Source organism: Apaloderma vittatum, unplaced genomic scaffold, assembly GCF_000703405.1.
Source record: "Apaloderma vittatum isolate BGI_N311 unplaced genomic scaffold, ASM70340v1 scaffold9465, whole genome shotgun sequence".
NCBI lineage: Eukaryota > Metazoa > Chordata > Aves > Trogoniformes > Trogonidae > Apaloderma > Apaloderma vittatum.
The window spans coordinates 27480-50236 of NW_009715482.1; the positions used below are offsets into that span (position 1 = coordinate 27480).

Sequence of the window (22757 nt, forward strand, 5' to 3'; positions counted from 1 at the left end):
TAGGGAAATGGCTTCATCGACAGAAACCTATTTCTTGATATTAATAACCTTCTATATTTTCAGCTAATCCAAAAGTAAATGAGGAACTTAGGAAAAGATTGCCAACTCCAAATCAACACAGTTACACAGAATTGAAAAAGAAGCACACAGCTTCATTTGAGGGATTCTTGTAAGGAACTCAGTGTTCTGCAGTATGAGGTGAAGTTGTTTTTTTGTTAAGACCTATGCACATCAAACCATACACTTTTTTTTTTTAATTGTATGCTTTTACAGTTAACAACAAATATGAGCTAAGTATTCATTTCTTCAGTGTTTAATATAAATGTTAGTGTTTAATCTTAAGTGTTTGCACAATTATACTTTTTTATAATCTCAAAGAAAAATGAAAACACATGCTTTTTTGATGGTATATAAGGAAAAGAATTTCTTCTGCTGTTTTGTTTGTTAGAACACACATCTTCGTAGAGTATGCTTGAACTTTAAAATGTGTAATTATTTTTTTTTTTTAACCCTTACATTTATCAGCACAATGATAACTCTGGGTATTTTCATGATCCAACCGTTGCCTCTTCAAGGCACATATTGTCACTTTTTAATAAATGTAGAAAAACATACCAAGGAAAACATACAAAATAAGCACAAATGTGTAGTTAAAGATGAAAAATTGTCCTTTGTACAATACATTTTAAGAGGTGCTTGAGTAAGTGATAAAATTTGTGTTAAGCTTACTGTATTAGCAAGATTACAAATTTATTTACTTGAGATGTAGAATATAGCTGATTTTTTCATCGTGTAAGAGACGATATATTTTAACTCTCAGAACGTAACTGAATAAGCATAACATTTTTCTGTAGGTCTTATTTTTGAGTATTGAGATTGAAGACCTTCAAGAAACAATTATATGAAACTGTGTAATTAACTGCATGGTCTGAAGCCATATGCATGTAAATATTAGGATGGATTAATTAGATGTTTAGAAAAACCTTCAATTTCGGAGTCATGGGCTACTTTACCTGCATTTTATCCGGGAACTTAAAGCAGGAGAAAGAATGTTGTAAAGTGAAGTGCATGCCACCTTCTGTAATAATTACCAAAGCAAGCAGTCTCATTGCCTTTAGCGGGACCAGTCAGTGTGTTTTGGGCTGCATGGGCTTCCAAGTCCAGGCTCGAGAACAAGAAGACAAACTAATAAAGTTTTCAATTAAGGCATTGCATGCAGCAGAAAGCTGAACCAAGCCATTATAAAAATTAGATGTGTGAAGAAAAAATATTTTACTGAGAAATATAATTTTGCACTGACTATTAAAGTACACAGACCTAATTGTCCTGTTATAAATATTTTTAAATAGTTTGTCCAGTTTCTGTCAAATGAATGCAAAGTATAAGTGTGTTATATTGTTTCAAGTTTATTGAGAGATTGCTTTATTTTAGCTCTGAAATCTTCAAGCGAAAACTGGACTCAGTGCCAGATCAAACAAGTTCAGAAGAACAAATGGAGAACTGGTCAAAAGGTAAGGACTTTTAAGATATTAATAAGGAACCTCAGGTGTTGTACCAGTGCTAGGCAGTGACTGGAATGTATTTGTTCTTGCTGATATATGACTGACTTTGGAGGTAAAGGAAAAAAAAAAACCACAAACCACACAACCTTGCACTGCCTCTTAAAAGTATTTGGGTAGCAGGAGAGCAGCTACAGGAATGTAAATCAGCTTTATTTTTGTTTTCTGGGTTATTGAAAATGTTTTTGTGTAATTTTGAGAAATCTTATTTAAATTTGTAGCCTGTACATTGCACTGCTTTCCAACCTTTTTTTCCTAATGGGTCAACAACAAATCTGAAGTCTGTCTTAAAGTAACTTTCTCGGGTGTTTGTGCCTGCTTAAGCCATCTAGTAATATTAATGAATTTCTTGTTATGACCTCAACTGAGCATAAACAACAAGGTAGCCTTGCAGTTAAAGGGGGCCTTGCTTAACTTGGAACTTGCATGGTTCATGGAGTTTTTATCTCCATGAAGATTGAATTTTTTTTTTTTGTATTTGGATAACCAAAATTTTTCTCTCAGATACATTATTCTATGTTTCATAGTGGAGATATTTTTAAAAAAAAAAGAAAATATTTCACTGAGTTATTGAGTTTGAGAGCATATTGTATGACTGACTGACTTCAAAGAAGAGAACTGTCGAAAAGAGACTTGTGACTAGTTATTAATGTGTAGATTGAAAAAAGGGAAAGACACAGGAAGGAGACCTTCAGTACATCATAAAAGGGTGGATTTTTTTGCAGTAAGTGACTATATGTAGCTTAAAAAAAAAAGAATAGGTGGGGCAACATCCAAGATGCCTCCTATATCAGAGCCTGATAACACCTTGTGCATTTCCTTTTGTTTGAATTTTATGCTACGTATTCTTTCTCAAAAGATAACAATTGTTAAGTTTCTCGTGAGGAGTCTTGTTATTTAGAAACAGAAGAAATACTCAACCTTCGAGGTTATGCAGTTCTTACATATGTAAAGGCACGTGTCTATGTACATTGTTGTGTAAAATATACTGCTTATAGGCCTCTTTTAGTTAATGGAATTCTGACCTATTACTGAGTGAAGATAATGTTTTTGAATCTTACACTCTGAGAACAAAACTAGTCATGGTTGAGTAACTTGGTGGAGAATTGTACTCTGTACTTTAAATGTGTAATGGCTTAATCAGATTTAGTATTTTTAGACCTTTAGGGGTCAGCATACCCTAAGAATGGTTCAAAAGGTTAACATTTCCAAAGTAGGCAAGTGAATACCGTAACCTAATTCTCTGAAATATTTTCTAATTGCAAGAAATGGTGTCCTGCCTCTGCACATAGATACTTTAAAAACTGAGTAGTTACTGAGTTTCAACTGTATTGTTTTTTCTGATGCATTAAATTTATATTCTATGCTGTTTAGAAAGCTATTTTTTCCAAGCTGACACTTATGTATTTACATATTCAATAGAAGATGTTATATAGACAGAAGTAATATTGATACGCTTTTTTTTGATCAGTCATTAATAATTCACATGATTCTTTGTGCTTTTCCTCTTAGAATAGTTTAAAAAGAGGAATTATGGGTAAAACTCATGTCATCATACTGGTTTGAATGAGGAAATTTTTTTTCTTAAAATTTAATTTTGATATTAACAATTAAATTATGTTTTCTTATTGTAAAGATAATAGATAAATTACAGCAATGTGATGTTCAATATGTATCCATGATAGACATTGTGGTGCACTTTCTCATTGAACTACTAAATCAAAGCAACTTCTAGTCTTCTGTTTAAATGTCTATAATGAAGTGTTCTAGTCAGTGTTGCACTTGCTTTGTAATTTTATGGTATCTTTCCTTTTTGAGGCTGATACTGTATTGAATCTAGTTGTTCCTTGCTTGTAACTTGGAAGTTTAAAACTTGTCTTTGGAATAACACTATAATGATGTATTCTTTTTTTTTTATAACACACTGAAATGTTGAGGATTAAATTTTTTGTAGAAAAAATAAATGGGGAAGAACATCTGAGATTAATTTAAGCTGCCTAGATGAAAGTTCACTCAAGTAATGAGAATTTTTTTTAAAAGAGAAAAAATGTTAGGTACAGAGAAGTGGTACGTTTGTGGTGGTTATATGGATAATAAGTAACATGTTAATATATGTTATAAAATAAAATCTTTGAAGGGAAGATGAATATTTCTGAAGTGTTTGATAGTTGAGATTTTCTTTTTAACTTTCTATGTTGTTTGGGGTAAAATATGTCTGGACTGGAGACATTTGTGTGTCTCTGCTCTGGTGTATTCTTAGGAAGAGTGAAGAGTTAAAGAACATTCAATGTGCAAAGCTTGTTATTTTGGGTTTGTATCTAATTTAAATGTACTGTTTATTTCCACAGCACCTAGTTTTTGATAGGAAAATAGTGACTTCTTTCATTTATCTCTAAGAATACTTGAGAGAATGTATCAAGAGAATTGGCAGGAGGCCAATGAAGAGGCTGTGTAATTTCCAAATGAAAAAAATTCAGGATCCAAGCTAGAAAACCTAGGATGGTAGTCCATTATAAAAATAAATTTATATTGAAAAATAAGTGTGAACCTTTGCATTGCAGTGGCAGTGGAGGGGGAAGCACACTGCACTTGGATGGAGCTGGTATTTTAGCAGGATTTACAGGCATGACGAAAACTGTGCACAAACATTAACACTGTGAAAATACAACAGGGAACCTGAAATTGGGTGGGTTTTTTACTTATATGTACATTCAAGACTTGATACTACAATTTTCCAAAAGAGTTAGCGGGATAGGAAAGTGTTGAGTGTGCAAATACTGTAGGTAAATTTGTGTCTCATTTGACTCATATCATGTACTGGGTTTGAATGGGTGCAGCTATTCCTTGTTCTGTGTTGTATAGTCTTTCACTGTTGTAATGTTTTTGTTTGGGTCATATTTCTGAGCATATCTGATGTTTAAGGACAGGGCAGAAATTAGGTGAAGTCTTAGAATAGCAAGTACTGTTCGGTCTGTTTTGACAACAAAATTATAATTCTGTTGACTCCCAAATGAAAAGCCTTGAATAATTATAGTTTGGAAATTCCTAAAACAAGGCAGTAGACTGATTATTTTTAATGACAATGTGGTTTGCTTCCTTAGAAGGTGATGGTTATATGTTTCAAGCATAGAAATAAATGTGTTTTTCTAAACCACTACTTAAAACACATATTGAACTGTAGGTCAATGAACTTAGTTTTACTTATGAGAATTTTATGTCAACTCCTAGTTATGATACAGACACTTTCACTGTAACTTGTTTTCCTTCAACAGAATGTTTGTGTGGCTTGTAAAAATACTTTAAAATTGCACGTCTGGAAGCTGTAGTTCAGCAGACACTCTAGCTTTAAAGAAGTGTGATAATGTAGTTTGAAGCAGAAGTGCAGAATCGTAGAATCATAGAATGGCCTAAGCTGGAAGAGACCTTAGAGATCATTTTAATCCAGCCTCCCTGCCGCCAGGGACACCACCTCTCGACTAGATCAGGCAACACATGGGGACCGAATGGGAATCAAACCCGCGACCTTAACGTTGTTAGTGCTACGCTCAACTGATCTTCTTGTGCAGGGAAATTTGAAAGTAGGAGCTTTATCTGGTGCTGAACTATTGTTTCCTGTGCTTGCTCTCTTCAGGAAAAATAGAAGAGGAAAACAGATATGCAAACATAATGAATGTGTTGTGTGTATATATAGCTGCTCAGACACATGTGCAGGTGATAAGCTTACGTGTAGACAATTGTCTTAATTGCAGTGTGAGTTTATGCCTGCCCTGGTCTTGCAGAAAATGGTGCTTACTGGTAAGAATCTGGCAGTAGCTTTTCTTGTATTGTCACAGTCATGACGTGTATGTGCCAGCAAATACATGCTTACAGATATATTTTTTTAGTTCTTTTGCTGTGAAATAAATAGTGATCAGAAAATAAACCTTCCCTATAGATATTTTTGCATTTGTTTATTCCCATTTATAAATTCTGTTAATTATCAGTCATCTCTTTGGCATTTGTGGTAATTGAGGCAACGTACAGTCACATGCATAGGTTAAGGAAATGAATCATCTTTCTCTGCTAACTTACTAGAAACAAAACAGTTGTTCCTCACCATGCATTTGTAGGCTAGTAAGTTTTTCTAGTTGTATAATGATTTTAATGTACTTTTTTGTGGGTTTGGTTTCGTGATAGCAATTGCAAGGACTTTTAGTGTGGAATTACTATTGTATTACTTTAACACACGTACACACGCACACAAAGATGAATGGGTAAAGAAAGCTTTGAGAGTAATGTAGTGTCGTAAAGATTTTTTTTTTTTCATCTGATGCTCTAGTTGAGTCAAAAAGCAACTAACTGTAAAGATGCTGCTTCCCCTTTTTCCAGAATATGTCCATTGCAGCTGTAAACACTCTCTAAAGTAAATCTGAAGCTGTCCTTCCAAGGCTGTAGTAGAGGCAGAATAAACTGTACTTGTCATATTGAAGTCTCTTTCTTCTCTTACATGCCTCAACAGGAGATACTATGAGCCTGTTCTCCCTCTCCTTTCTTCTTTTATCAATGAGGAGTGCTGTTTACCTGGAAAAGAAAGAAGACCTGGATATTGCCTGCGTGTGTATGCAGAAGGATCTACGTGATAATGCAGAGAGTCAGAGTCCTTTTCACGCACATAGCTCAGTTATTTAGTGTCTTCCAGGTGTGCTGTGCTTTCAGCATCAAACTTGCTGTGTGCTTGCTCTTAGAGATCCCCTTGCAAAGCAAAGCAGCAGAGAGACTGAGAGGTTGAGAAGATGATCTTGCATGAGTTGAACATAGGAAGGGTGGCTAGTGACTGTTGAGCAACGTTAAGTGTGGAAAAGGAAGAAAACATCTTCCGTGGAAAAGAAGAAGTAGTGTGCCATTGCTTAGGAGATTAAAAATCTTCTCCTGTAGATATAATCACCCTTTCATGTGTATAAATTCTCATCTCTCCTTTTCTCACCTTTTTCCATCCTATTCTTTACTTGTACATTTTGAATGGTTAAATACAGTGCATTTCTGGCTAGACTGAATGCAGGAAGGCTCCTCATCAGAAGTGTAATTGAGTATCCAGTCTCTGCCTGACTTGCTGGAGTATTGTGGATATGATTTTGTTAGATCGTTTATGCTGAAAATCTGTAGTGCCTTGTCTAAACTACTGCGAGCACTAAAGATGGGGAGAATGCACACCTTGAAGTATTGCACTTTGAATCGCTTAAGTGTTTTAAGTATGAGTGCAGCTAACTTCAGAATGTGTTCAGAATGTGCTTCAGGGAGAGCGGCACTTATTACCACCATAATTTTTATGTGGTGCTTCAGAAGGAGCTTTAGATCTAGCACAAATGCAAGAGAAATTTTGTTATTTTGTTCTTTAGAAACCTTCATTGCTTCTGTTTTAATAACAATAGGAGTGAACCTTAAGTTCAGAGCACAGACATAACAAGAAAATTTATTAAGAAAGAAAAGAAAAGATTCTTGAGGGAGTGCATTGGAGATTGTTACCTGAGAGTTCACCTGTACCTTTTGTAGGCTATTTACTCAGAGTAAAGGGTGTCTGGGCAAGATGTCTCACTGGCACTTTATGCACAGTGACCTTTCTTTTATGTCGGACACTTAAAATTACAATATTTTCCTTCACTTTCTAAAGCTGTAGGTCTCTGGGATTTTGTTTAGAACTTTAATTCAGCAAAGCCTTAGTTGTTTGTTTGCGGTAGAGGAGGTTGAGTACATTTGGATAAGAGAATTTTCACTATAATTAATGGGCATCAGGAAACATGACCCTGCCTAGATAAAAGGGAGTTCTGGATCATTAAGATTTAGATAATAGAAGGGGTTATACGTGAAAAGCAATTGTCTGGTATGACAATAGCAGAAGAAAAATGGGGTGGGCAGGTTTACTTTGTTTTTAGCTGGTTTAGAAAACATAAACACAGCATGCTTAGTAAAACTCTAGCAGACACTATGTTTGGAAATTATGTAATAACTCCATATAGGCTGTAATGATATCCTGAAACCCTGTATTTAAACTAACCTGAATTACAATGAGAGATAAACAGAATATTTACCCATCCCTTATGAGCTGCTGCTGATATGTAAATTTATTCTTCTACTTTGCACAAATATACTTTTGAGCTACTGCTTAAACACTTCAAGGTCCTTAGCCAAACAGTTTTAATGATGCCTCCTATATTATGAAAGTGTGACATTTGATGAATGCCTTGTATAGTTGTGATATCGGGGAAAGTGTAAACAAAAAACGCACATCAAGTCATCGTGCAACACCTAGATAATTTATAATTTTACTGTTTATATCCATCTTGACATTTTTTATCTGCCAAAGGCAGGTTTCATTTGGAATCTTAATCTGAGATTTATTTGGTGGATCTGGAAATCATAGCTCGAGTTCCCACAGGAAATGGTCCATCTACCAACAGATTAAATGGCAGTCCTGCAGTTGTTAAGGGAGCTCTGCATTTAACACACATGCATACTCATTCAGTCAGCACTGTGGAGAAAAATTAAAGTAGTAACCCAGGTTTAGGAACAATGTAGCTAAAAAGTCCCATATTTGCTGAATGACAAAGGGTTATATAGCAGCATTTCATTTTATTATTCGTGCTTGAATTTCTTGTTTGCTTTGTTGAGTCTGCTGACGAATACTAATAAATGCCTGCAACAATCCAGACGAGAGATGCCTGGCAACAAAGCTATGCGGTGGACCTCCCTGATCTTCTCCAGTTCACAACCTGACCTTTTGAAAAATTGGCTGGGCTAAGCTGCAGAATTTGGGTGTAATGGTTATTGTTAACTCCAGCTTTAGGATTTATTAATTTGTGTGATCAAGACTTACCTATACTTCAAAGTTTCAAAAGACCAAACACAATCATCCATCCATTAGAACTGACATTGTGTTTCAGTGAATCCCACTTAGTATCTGCCTGGAGATTGTGCTGTTTTGATGCATTTGGAATATAAAAATGCTTTTTCAAGTGTGAGACCACTCCAACAAAAATCTGGTGTCTTCTTAGAGACTAATATTTTTAAATAACAATATGTTAATGAATTGCAAGCAGAAAGTGGAATACCAAAGGAAATGCTCGATATTTACACATTAATAAATACATCAAGATTAAATGCACTGAATACCAAAATAATGTTTGGCCGTGTATTTTTAAGTCTTAGAATGGTTTTTCTGTTTTAATTATTCATCAGTTTGTACACAATTGCCATTTAGATGCAATGTAGGAGGGCAAAAAGATTTGTGAGAGAGAGGCGAAGGAAACATCATTACTAAAATAATCAGAATCCTCATTTAATTGTAAAACACTACCTCTGCCAGAATAATTCCAACTGTTCTTAATCTTCTTCTCAATTTATTTCTTTATGAAGAGTGTTGCCAGGGTTCCACACAAGTACAGGTGAATAAAAAAACATTCCAAGTAAAACAGATGTCCCCTCACTTAAATTTCTAACACAGAATGAATTTCATTGTTGTCTTTAGATTCCTTTAAGGAATAAAAAAATGAACCATTAAACTTCTGAGTTTTCTCAGTATTTTAGCAGGCAAAATATTTTAAAGCCTCTTGTTTTTTGTGTGTGTATGTGATGCGATATAAAGCAAACTAAGACGTTAGTGCAAAATATAACTTAGGTTATTCTTATAATATTTGCAGAGAACATTTTCAATAAACTTCCAAGAAGCATATGTTGTTCTCTTTGATCATGATTTTCAACAACTAAATTGTAGCCAGAGATTGAGTATTTGAATTGTGTTGCTCTGTTAACCTGACTGACTTCTAAAACAGTTCTAGTCCTTTGGAAATTCTCTGTATTAGAATGATAGTCAGTGGCTGGGGGGAAGGGGGGTGGAGAGGCGGAGTTATTTCATTTCTTCCACCTGCTATTGAAATTACTGGAGGTTTGTATGCACGACACACTGCATGTCTGTCTTCTAATACAGAAATACCGTAGTCTGTCATGTGAGTGAAAATTATTGTAACAGAGGAGTGTGGAGGGATACCAACTTAGTTATTTGAAACATCTTAATTTTTTGATTGTGCAAATGTAACTGTATGATTCATAAGTAAAAATTTTATTTCTTTTCTTGAAATCCAGGTGAAATGAGTAGGTAAAACCTCTCAGACACAAGAGAGAATTTGAGGTCTCTGAGGAGGAGACAGGAGCGGCAAAGGCTGCCGGTGAGGTAGCAGAGGCTCCAAGATACAGCATGGATACAGCGCTTTGGATTTCTGCAGTTCTAGTTCTGCCATGGCTTGCACACTGACCTCCATCCAGTTACTTCACTGCTGTGTGCCTCAGTCTTGGTGCTTGTGCCTGTCTTCTAAAATATCTGTGAGAATTTCCAGAAAATATTTTCAGGGCTTATTTCAGTGAACCTTTGTTATTTGTTTCTTAAAAATAAGAGCAGATATCCTATCCTAGGGTAAAATCCAGGACCTTTCTGAGTACGAGTTAGTTTAAAGTAAGTTGATAGTCCTCATTCTTCTGAGCTGACCCATGGTGCTCTCTGTAGGGCTCATAGCTACGTATCTTTGGGGCACTAATCATACAATGCATCTACATGGTCATTTCCTCTTCGTTGCTGCCAAGGGCTTGGCTGGTTACGTGTGGTATTTTGGCTGGGCAGAGCACTGAGAAATAAAAGGAATTAGCTTTGTATTACAAAACTACTCTGAGCTCAGTCTTTGCTTATTATCAGGTTCCTGTGCCTGCCGTTCTGCTACAAAGTGATTTAGTGAGATCTTAGTCCTACTGAATAAACATCTTAAAGTTTGCCTGGTTTTCTGTAAACGTTACAAAAAGTGTATCATGAAGGAATAACCATTTGCTGAGAATTGCAGATTATTGGTTCTTAATATACTATAGAGTGTTGAAGGGGCCTAAATAATTGCTAGCATAAGTAAATCTGTAGTAAGACTAAAGATTAGTAAAGGTGCACTGTTTCACCAAAACAAGCAAACAAGAAAATATATATTGACCTTATATTTTTAGTACTGAGTTTTTGTAATTGTATTCCAGAAACAGGGATTGCTTTCTTCTTGAAGTATAGCATCTCTTCTTGGGATTAACTCTGAAAACTTGTTTTCAGATAGTGAGGAAAAAGTCAAAATTAATAAACACCCTTTGAGATATGCATGTAAATCATGTCTGTTGCATCTGTGCCAACTCAAATATGAATGAAAAATTAAATAATAGGCATTCTGAAAATGCATAAGTCTTAAAACAACTTTTCTTTCCACTTATACCAGGCAACAGGATCAGATTTTTTTCCACTAGCTGCGTTTTCTTTCTTTGTGTGTTTATGCCTATAACATCCTTTAATTTTGGTTTCCCACTCAATTCTAGGATGTATGCCTTTTAATCATTGAGTAAGGGGTGAACTGTTGAGCAATCTGAGTCTTTCGCAGTCATTCTGTTTGGTAGAAATTCCAGTAGTTATACAGCTGGGTGAATGAATGTTTGTCTTTGACACAAAGGCTGACTCATCATTTTCAGCTCCTGAAGGAACATAGGACCATAGCACTAATTTCATTTGCATGGCTTGAGAAGTTAGTACTTATCAGGTTCAAGTTTTCCACTGAGTTAAAATATTTAATTTCTATATATTTTATGTACATAAGAATTCAAGTCTAGTGGCATTAGGTGTTATGAACTAAAGACAACAATCCATTTTTCACATGAGGTTATTAAAATTGCTTTTTTACTAATGCAACAACTCTGTTGTCCTAACAGTTTGTTAGAACACTTAGAGGTTCACGTGTATGTGTTGTCATACACATGTCCAAAAATTATCTTTTCAGAAATGTGTGTAATATTATTAACATACAAAAAAAATCTAGATAATTTGAAGTCAGTAGTGAAGAATAGAAATTAGTCAAGTGAAAACAAAAAGACAAGTTCTGAAGTAATGCTCTTACATGCTTGATGGTTATTGAAGCAAGTTGAGGTAGATTTGTGGTTTGCAGGTAGGGTCAAGAGCAAGTATTTTTAAACTGTAGCAAGTTTATCCTTTTATTCCAGTGGGAATAAGTTTGGTATAGGGGCAGGGTGGCTCTTTGCTTTGGAATTTTTGTTGGATAATGAATATTCCTTCTTAGTGTTTGGACTTCAAAGTTTTTGGTATTGTACAAACACCAAAAAAGCACCATAAAAACTGAAGCTGTGTTGTTTAGATTGAGAAGAAAAAATACATGATTAACAGTAAGTTACGATTTGTCAGTCACCGAACTTTGGGGGCTTTTAGTAATTGAGGTTGTAGTTAGCTCCTCAAGTGTAGCCCAATGTTTTGTCCTGTAGGACTTTTTATTATTAATTTTTTACTTAATCTGACAGTGTCATGTAGGAAGAGTAAGCTACTGAGTTTGCAGTCAGCTTTACTCATGCTCCCAGAGTGTATATGGCTCATTCTCTTCCTTCCTGCTTTTGCTGTTTTTCCTATTTAGCATCTTACTGCCATCCCTCTAGGGGTTTGTTCATGCATTCTTTTGCAGGCAGATGAGAACACGCTTTGTCTGTGCTACAGGCCAGCTTAAGCACTAGGAAGCTATAGGTAGCAGGTGGTAAGTACTATTACACTTGAATCTGGTTTGGAGTACCAAGTGTTTCTAATACCCCCATACTCATCTGCAGGCAGATGTGTAGCCAACAGTGTATTTTGCGATGCTGCTGGCATGTTGCGTTGTTTTTGTTCGCTTTCCTTTATGGTAATAACCTCTGAGCTGATTAGTGCAATTTGGCTAGCGGAGTGCTGAAAGACTAGAAACGGCGAGGAGCAAGAAGGTGCCCACCCAGCTTTCACTGCCTGTTGAGTATGCTGAGTGGTATAACAGGGGAGGCTACTGACTGCCTCCCTAGCCTTCTAGGTTAATCTGCACCTCCTGTGCACTTCTTTCCATGTGCTCAATGTCAGAACAGGATTCTCTAATGATGTGCTTTCCCTGATCTTGGTGCTAGTTCCCCACTTCTAAGAAGAAACTATGAGGAATAGCGACTGCCTGCAAAATGTGTTAGGTTCAATATTTTTACTTGACTTTTTAACCACTCACACCTTAAGAACTTTGAGTTCTGTTCTGTCTTTACTATTTCAAGACATGACAGCATTATCTTCCCCTTATGTCCCTCACAATCAATTCCCAGCTTTAATTCTAGTGTCTTTATATTCCTTCTTCCTAACATTTGCTTTTCTTTCCCTCAATGTGAACAAGCTATTCATTCAAGATAAATACATACAGAAGATCAGCTGTTCAGCTTCTCCCTATAGTGAAATATTAATCTGGGCTACTGAACTTGTTCTACTTTACATGGAAAATAAGTTGTTTAGTACACTCGAGAACCAGAATCAGTGGTGGTGATACCACTTAATGAAAACTACATCATTTTTCCCAAAGCTTGCAAGGCTGTTTTACCCTTTCTCTGATGTTCCTTGTGCAGCCTGATTATTGCAAATGCTACTTACTCCCCAGTGTGTCTCTGCAGCATTGATAATTAGTGCACAATACAATTTGCAGGAGGCACGAGGAAAAGCACTGATGTGCATTCATTAATATTGCCTCTTAGTTTAACAGCAAGGCAAGCTACTACGTACCAAGGCCTAACTTACTTAGGGTGGGGGTCATGGGCTACATGGAGAATAAAGTGGTTTTAAAAATCAAGGAACTGCTATGCTTTATTAAACAAGTAAAAACCTCTAACCTTACTGCCCTTGAGCAGAGTGCTTCCAGTTGTAAGTGGAGGAGGCTGCTATCATCTTCTCTCTTACAAAGCCAGTAGGGAGAAAAACAGATCCTCTGTTTTGCATCAAGGAATTGCTATGCCCCTTGATCTGACAGTGTTCAAAGTATCTTCCCCAAAGGATTCTACTCACAAATTTAGCACATTGACCAAAATAAAAATGCATTACAGCTTTATTAAACAAGTAAAAACCTCTAACCTTACTGCCCTTGAGCAGAGTGCTTCCAGTTGTAAGTGGAAGAGGCTGCTATCATCTTCTCTCTTACAAAGCCAGTAGGGACAAAAACAGATCCTCTGTTTTGCCTAACGTTTCCGGGAATGCCAGTTACAGGCTTGCTGTGATGCAGCTTAGTCTTACCCTTGTGCTTGAGGGAATTGAATCTGGATGAAAAGGTGTGTTGTAAATGTAAGTTGCTTAAAGAAGCAGCATTAGCGTTAATAAATGCCAACATAGGTCTAGTCCCATTCTAAATTCTGTTTTTTTCCAACTTCTGCAACTTAGTTGAAGGCATAAAAATCCATATCTTGATGTGGCCTAAGGATCTAACCTGAAGTTCAGCTACTAATGCAGATGTTTTACCTCATCATGCAGACATGTTTACTTCACTCTTAAAAAAAAATATATAAATCTGTCTACTAACTGGACTTGTTATCTAGAGAGCTTTGGTGCTTGTTGGGAGCTCATATCAAATATGTTATAGTGAGGCTGCTGAGGCTCATCTGACCTTTTGTTACCCTCTGCTGTGCTTCCATGTAGGCATCAGTGATACTGTCAGGGTGAGCTAAGAAGTGTTATGTGTGACTTCATGGCTCTGGGGGTAATGGTCAAGGGTGTGGGGACTGAGGTGATGTTATCCTTGATTCTGCCAGTCATGGAGGAGGATGGGGTGAAGTAAGTGAGGCCTTCTTCAGGTGAATGGAAGTAGTCTCATTTTCACGGATCCTGGTCCTTGTGGCAGATTACAATGATGTTGATAATCTGCTGAAAAGACAATAGCAGAGCACGAGCAATCTAAGAGATTTCTAGAGTCTGCTGATGACAACTTTCTGACGCAAATGATTGAGGTGCCAACTAGGAGAGGTGCTCTGCTGGAGCTGATACTTACAAATAAGGAAGAACTGGTTGTGGATGTCAAAATTAGAAGGTAGCCTTGGCTGCAGTTACCATGAGGTGATGGAGTTCAGAATCTCGAGAGGAGTGAGCAGGACCTCAGCTGTGGACTTCACAGGAATAGACTGGAGAGCAGAGGGATGCAAGAGAGCTGGTTGATATTCATGGAATATCTCATTGAAGCTCAAAAATTGTCTATCCTGACAAGCAGCAAATACAGCACGGGTCAAGCGAGGTACTGTTTTCCCTGATATTGATAAGGCTTTGGACTCTGTGTCCCATAACATCCTAACAGAGAAGCGAAGTATGGGTTAAACAGGTGAAATCATTTGAAAACTGGCTAAATATGTGGTAATCAATTGCATGAAGTCCAGTCGGAGGCAGGTCGCTAGTGATGTACTCTCAGAGTCAAAAATGGATCCAATCCTGTTCAATGTCTTCATTAATGATCTGGATGATGGAGCAGAGTATATCAGCAAGTTTGCTGGTGATACAGAGCTGTGAGGAGTAGTTGATACAAGAGAGGTTATGCTGCCATTCAGAGGAACAGTGACAGGCTGGAGAATTGGGCAGAGAGGAACTTCATGAAATGCAGCAAGGGGAAATGTGGAGTCTTGCACCTGGCCTGGAATAATCCCATCTAGTTGTATATGCTGGCCACCAACTGGCTAGAAAGCAGGTCCACAGAGAGGGATCAGACAGCAAGTTGAGCCTAATCCAGCAATGCACCATTATGGCAAGGACGGCCAAACAGCATCCCAGGCTGCGTTAGGAAGAGCATTGCCAGCAGATCGAGGAAGGTGATCCGTCCTCTGTGCTCAACACTGGTGAGGTCATATCTGAACTTCCTTGTACAAGAAGGAGATGGACTTACTGGACCAAGTCCAGCAAAGATTCCACAAAGGAACTGGGGCACCTTATGTATGGGCAGAGGCTGAAACTGAGCTTTGAGAAGTGAAGGATCAGGGAGTAGATCTTATGAATGTAAAAAATACCTGATGGAAGGGAATGAAGAAGCAGCCAGACTCTTTTTGGTAGTATCCATTGACAGGACAAGAGTCAGGGAGCACAAACTAGAACATCAAATACGAGGAAACTTTTTTTTACTATGTGGGTGATCAGACATTGGCATAGACTGCCTAGAGAGATTTTTCAAGTCTCTGCTTGCAGAGTTATTCAGAAGCCATCTGGTCATAGTCCTGGGTAACCTGCTCTAGGTGACCCTGCTTGAGCAGGGTGACTGGACTGGATCGTTTCCAGTAGTCCCTTCCAACTCCAACAACTCTATGAACTCTTTTTGAAGTCCTAGCACTAGAAGCAGCAAATTTGAAGAACAGCAACTGTGAAAAGAAGAAAAACTTACTCAGTTGTTTACTTTCATGTTAAAGGAATAGAATTCCTTTTTTTGATTAGTCCTGGTGTAACTGTGGTTGCTAGTGTAATCTAATCTTTTTAGCATTCTGGAGTGAGGTTTTTCTTCTCCAACTTTTATATAGTATGTGCCAAAGGAGAGTGCAGTAATGCTAAACAAGGAAAAAAAGTTCATGGCAATACAGTCACTGGTTATTGCAAAAGATATGTTGTACTTGTTTTCCTCCACAGAATGCAACATGCTTCATCTGAGGCACTTCAAATTGATATGACATATAGAAAATGGTGATGACCTAGAGAAGAAGGGGAGGGAAAGTTCTTACAGCAAGTGAAGCACTACGCTTCCCCTTCAAGTGTGTGACAGCATAATTTGCAACTACATACATACAGATCACTGGATCTGAAACGGGAGAAGTGAGCAGGATGATATTTGATAGGCAGTTCTTTATAAATCAGATGGGAAACACATCTCAACCAATTGTCTTCCTCTCTATATAAAAAGCTTTGCAAGTATTGAAATGCAGGCTAGGTTAGTTTTCAGACAGTACTAACTGGAGAGGATTGCAAATTTTTCCCTTACCTATCGCCACTCCCTTGCTGGATTAGGTTCTCAGACGGTACAACCTGAGTTTCTTTTTTGCCTATTTCTTTAGAGCTCCTTGCTACTTACTGTAAGGCGGAGCAAGAGGTTGAATCCAGTTTTAAAATATAGCATTTACAAGGAAATATCTGCTCAGAAACTTGCAGTATTTCTAGCCAGTGAACAGCAGCATATGTTTCCTCAACGAATGCAGGGACTGTGGGCTGTGCTCAATTTCTGCATTAGCTGTGAAATTACCTGAGGAACACATTTCAATCACAGTACTGGAAGTGTCATTAAGTTATACTTGTTAACAAATGTTTTATTGAGTTATAGTCCACACGAGTTTACTGCTGCTCAGAACCAAACATTCTGGTACGCTGTTGGCTGTTGTTCCTCTAGTACAAAATCAGTGGTTATAGTTTAGAGGAATGGTCAGAGTGGATTCAAGTGGATTTGTGCTGAAGTAGATGAGGAGAACACAAATGAACAGTGGGTATAACTTTCCTCAAGGTAGTAACTCATAGCTTTGTATAGGAACTTGTTAAACTGACTCCAGCCAGTCCACAAGGCTGTGCCCTCAGGGTGTTTCCTGTGCCATTGACCATGTCTCTCCTTCTTCAAGGAAAAGAGTAATCTATTGTGACCTGTTTTAGAGACAGCCTTCAGTATTTTTGATTTGATATCTGTCTTACATATAGCATGACACTGTGATACTGATTGACGTGTATTTTTGGGCTATTTGTAGATGATTGCAGCTGTATAGACAGTTTCTTATTATTGAGGAGGAGGTAATAAGTTGGATCAAAGACTGAACACTGTATAATTTATCCAAAATGTTTGGAAACACTAACTTTATTAAATAAGCAAAAGCTCCAGTGTTTGTCCTCTACTAATCAAAATGAAAGAATGAAGAATATATGCAATTTTTCCATTTGCATATTTTTTTAGTGTTCTTCCTCTTTGTTTTTTAATATAGTCTATAATTAAAACTTTCTTGTTCTTACTTTATGAAAGAACATTCATGGTATGTATATCTCTCTTTCATTTAAATACCTTGATATCAGAAATACGTCCTAAAAATATCTAGTAGCCAAGCTTGAGAGAACTATCATGCTCAACGGTTTAATCAGATAATTTTTCCCTTCAGCACAATTTGTGTGTTCCATTCTTCAAGTTATTTAATTGTATGAGCCTGTACCTTCTACTCTCCAGGAGCAAATAATGGAGCTTTAAATTCATTGTTACTAATTACAACTTGCTGATAGTCCTTTGGTAGCCAAAATGGATTTGAAAAAGACCTTAATATAAGTAAGAGTCTTGTTCACAACCTGGAAATTTCCCTGTGCACAGCAGAAATTCATCATGTCTCATTAGGGTAGAGCTGATTTTTACAAAAGATAGATAGATAATTTCCTGGGGTTATTTCAAGTAGGGGAGGAGTGATTGGGAACTGGTAATGAATTTTTCAGGTTTCCATGGGAAAAAAATGCAGTAAATAAGTTGTAACTCCTACAGGCATGCTCTAGGTAATACAGCTCTTGTTTCTCAGAGGGATGAGGAAGCTGTGAATCTGAAACTAGAGTATTTTCTTCTTTCTGCTACAAGCAGGCATATAGCAAGCTGTTTTCAAAAGAGAAATCTCAAGTTCGTGTTTCTTCCTCCAAATGAAAAAATGTGTTTATTTCCGATTAGAAACACACATCCCGGAACAGAAGACAGAAGACTTTTGTGTTGAGTTTCAGTTTCATCAGAATTCTCAAAAAAACCCAGAAATTTTCATCCAGACAGAAGCTGAAGCACTGAAACTTTCAGATTGGCCAGTAACCACTCAAAGAGGAGGAGCTGCAAAAGATTTTAATTCCAGTCCTGAAGAATCAAGGTAAAAGCAAACATCCCTATATATAGATTTTTGTAGATTCAGATTATGGACAGATAAACATATGGATTTTTGGATAAAGATTTGTGTTTATTTCACAACTGGGAGTCAGTAAATCAGCTTTTTACTTAGACTTACCATGTCTGCCCTTCTTTCCTCATGGAATGCAGCATTTCACCTTTGTCTTCTCTGGCACTGTTAGAACATACAATCGTGGTAATGGCTTATGTGACGCACTGTTTGTATCTCAAAGATTGTGCTATATCCGGAAAGTTTTTTGAATACTTACTGAACAGAATTAGAAAACATGATCTGAAAGTGTAGTAATATCTGTGACTTTACACAACAAGCACAGCGTACCCTAAGTGTGAGTGAGTAGGAAGCAGGAATGAAGCAGCTAGGAAGCAGGTATAAAGCAGGATGAAGTTGAAAGAGTGAAGATGAGGAGTTGTATTACCTTGTAGGAAGTCTGTGACAGAAATCTGGAGGACAAACATGGTTGAATAGTGCAATACAAACTCTGAAGATTTTTATTCTATCATTTTTTGATTGTTTATTGTCATTAATTTCCATGCTTAGCAATGGGCTTGTACTGCAGTCTCAAACATATGCAGTCATGCTATATGTGTCATCAGACATGAAGGCATAGCCAGCTGACTGGGGAACGCGCTACCAGTTTTGAGTGACTTGTGTGTTCTGAAGCCCCAGTCTTAATTGAGTGCGACAGATTTGCTTTTGAAATTGGTATTAAGGCTGCAAAGCCCTATGATGTACTTCTGAAACATACACTCCAATTTTTCACCTGTTTGGTGGATTTCTGCACCTGATTATGTTATCTTTAGTATGATCTAGTGGTGACCCATTGAGTCAGAACCAGTCCATAGTACATTTCCATCTTTCCTGTTGATTTCTTTTTTTTTTTTGCGTTAGGACCTGTGATAAGATGTTAGGGCAATGAATCCTGCGCTAAAAGACAAATAAAATTCTGAGTGCTTAAGCAGCACAGTCAGCCAAAGACTGTTGCTTCTGCCCTTCACCACTGCCACTTGCACTGGCAATCAGACTGGTCTTGAACACCAAGATTAACATCCCACAGCCGTCAGCATGTTGAACTATCCCATCTGCAAGCATATTTCATGTAGGATCCTAAAGCTATAGGACAAACGCTTATTTTGGTGGATACTGTATTAACTGCACAAATCTGTCCTTCCTCAAATAGATTGCAATTACAATATAAAATGAGGAATATCTTGATATAGAATGACCCAGGAAGTGTTGAGTCAGTGTTGATTTGCATTATAGATGATGGTCTTAGTGTACCATCAGTGTATCTTGTCAAGTTTTCTGTTAGATGTGAAGAAGAAAGTATCTGAGGGATTGAAAAATGTTGACATTCAGACTTGAGCATGAGAAGCATCTCCTCAGTATGGAAGATGCACAATAAAAGCTTGAGGTTCGAAATGTCTGGGCAATAGTATCCAGAGGCATGTTTCACTTTGAAACAATACTAAATGAAATATGCTAGACAGAGCAAACGTGAAATAGGCTTTGAAGGATCTTGAAAGTCTGGACAAGCAGTTTAAGCACTCTTCCACCCCATATACAGTGTGATACACGAAGTACTTTTTTTAATGTGAATCTCCTTGCTGTCTATTTTTAGTGAGCTTTAGGTTGGCCATAGTTTGCCTGCAGAGCACAGATCTTAACTTCCTTCTCAAAGAAACATAGAGAAAATAAGTCCAATAGAAGCAGCTGAAGAAGAGGGTGGCTGAGTACAAACTGTCTACCTAAAAGAATGACTTTCTGAAGCAACTGATAGCTTTGCTTTCCTCTGTAGGATGTGAATTACACATCATGAAAGTAAACTCTACAGTAGAAGTAGGAAAATAGGAGTTCAGAAAGTATAGCTGTTCTCTGGTGACTTCTTACAACTTATTGTCTATGAAGCCTATAAACAGAAGATGCTTAAGGGAAGCAAATGTTAAAGATATTTGCTAATTCCCCCTTCTAATCTGTTCATCTACTGATTTTACTGCCAGCTGAGTACTCACCAATGGGTGAGTATCAACAGATAACCAAGTTGTTTTATAAAAGTCTAACCTTAAGACAGAATTTTTTGGCCAATTGAATCTTGTCTTATTTTTGCCTGTCTATGGTTAAATTAGTTATCTTGGAATTCTGTGAGTGGTGTACTGTATGGCATTCCAACAGTTATAAGATGTGACCTACTGTAGGTGATCCTGCTCTGGCAGGGTGGCTGGACTAGATGGTCTTTTGAGGTCCCTTCCAACCCCTGACATTCTGTGATTTAGAATAACACCATCATTTTAGAGATTTCTCCAAGATGAAATTCTAGATCTTGTCTTCTGGATATTCTCATTTTGCTTCATGTGAAATTGCCCATCCTAACAAATAATTTGGTTTCTTTTAAACTGCAACATCAGTTTGATCACCAAATGTTTCATTACTTTGTTGCTTCATGTTAAGCATAGATTTTTAATAGTTACTTTCCTTAAACATTTTCTGCCTCACGGTCAATTTGTATTCATCTGGTTTATGCCTTAACAGTGTAGTGTATTTATTTACTATTTGAGATTTACAATTTTTTTTAGCAATTACAGATTTAAGAAGTGATAGGAGGAAACTCCTTTTACTGGCTATTTAATACATTTATAATGGTTAACAAGTTTTGATAATTTATTTCTATGTCTTTTATTTCGGGAGGGGAACTAACCTTGCAATTTTTTTCCCTTCCTAAACACAGCACCGTAGAAAGAAAGGCTAACAGGATACTCCCTGAATTTATATCCTCATGGAAGGATGCTGCAGATTTAGGTGGAAAAACAGAAACAGCATTCCTTTTAAAAGAATTGGACACTCTGAGGGCCAGAAATAAAAAGGTACAACTGAGATATTCAGATCACAGGATTTGCTCTTTTATGGTTTTGTTACAAAACATACATTTAAAATTGTTCCTAGTTTAGTTTTGTTATTTATTTTGTTGCACCAATAAATAGCTTTCTTGTAATTTGGGATTATTAATATCTGCTTAATAATTGCTTTTCTGGAATTAAAAAAATCTTCCATCCTACCCTTCTGCCTTTCTAATCAATGACATAAGTTCTTACATGGATGAAATCCAATGATGGCTAAAAACAAGGCCAAGATTTTGTGAATAGAATCTGGAGCTTGTGCTTCTGTACACATGGTCCAAATAATTAATGTGCCCTGATGCCTACTCGCACACTGCATGTCTTCTGCTATTAGTAGCAGTTACATGCACCTAAACAACAGAAAAGCCTTTAGCCTTTCCATGAAGTGTCATTGAGTATTCATTGGCAAGCTCAGATATCTGTCCAAGAACAGGTTTAGTGAATTCCCAGTTAAAAGAAAGGGATCTCAACATGTGAAAGTGTACTGGGTTTCTGTCTCAGAATGCATATGAAAAATTATGCTTTCCCACACAGTGTCTTCAGGCTGTGATGTCAGTCCTGTTGGCAGGAAAGAGACTACTCATGCAGATACCACCAGCATTGTATTCCGTGTAATTCTGAACTTCTTTAGCGAGAAAGGACCACAGCTGGCGGTACCTAAGAAGAGCATCTCAAGTAAAAAGGATGGCATACGTATTGCTGCTTGTCTCACAAAGCAAGATAGGGCAGATGATAAAGATATTTTTAGCATTTGTCCTTTAAATAAATAAATAATTTCAAAAAAATTCATTACACTGTTGTATTGCTTAGCATTTGTATGTCGGAGGCAAGAAACTATTATTTAAAATTTCGTTGTGGTTAAAAGAGCTGGCTGATTGTTTCAGACAGATAAGAATCTTACTATCCATTTGTTCAATTCAGCTTCAAGATAAGCTGTCTGAAAAGGACAAGGAGTTGAAGACAATAAAACTGGACTTAGAACTGCAAGAGAGAGCTACAGAAGCTAAGATTGCGGAAAAGATTGCAGGTACAGTAGACAAGCATTTACCAGATGGCTGTATGGCTCATACAGTACCCGTGGTTGCTATATGACGTGGCCTAGTGAATGTTAGCTTTATTTGCTAAAGGAGGGAAGATTTGACTTTTTTTTTTTTTTTTTTTTTTTTTAATATGTGGCTGTTTAGAGTTGCTTAGAAAATAGGTGGCTTTAACATCCTGGTACTGGTATTAGCAGGAGCTTTACCTGTATTCATACTGATTTGGGCATTAAATGCATTGTTAACACCATGTCAATCCAATCACAAAAAGGTTGTTTGTTTTGTTGGAAGGTCCTGAACAAACAAGGGGAAATAATGATTACCAGTGCCTCTACCTTTCAACCAGCAGTTCAAATACCACTTATTGTTTTAGCTCCTGCAGAGCAATACTATCCCCTCCCCATGTATGGAGAGAGTCACACACTCACCTGAACTAGAGACCTGCCCTTTTCTTGAAAGATCTGTTCTTTTTGGTAGTTATAATGAATTTTTGTCTGACAATGGTATGTCTACAGTGAATTAAGTTCATGCAGATT

The 22757-nt window shown here is 37.0% G+C and overlaps 1 protein-coding gene across 1 annotated transcript in view; it reads left to right on the forward strand.

Moving 5' to 3' along the window:
• Positions 1-193: 193 nt before the first annotated feature.
• MIPOL1 (mirror-image polydactyly 1) overlaps positions 194-22757 on the forward strand; it is a 158052-nt gene continuing 135488 nt past the window's right edge. Inside the window, exons 1-5 of the mRNA XM_009869167.1 lie at positions 194-198; positions 1432-1511; positions 18068-18254; positions 21016-21151; positions 22106-22211. Of these exons, the coding sequence (XP_009867469.1) occupies positions 194-198; positions 1432-1511; positions 18068-18254; positions 21016-21151; positions 22106-22211 (514 nt within the window). The remainder of the gene's footprint in view (positions 199-1431; positions 1512-18067; positions 18255-21015; positions 21152-22105; positions 22212-22757) is intronic.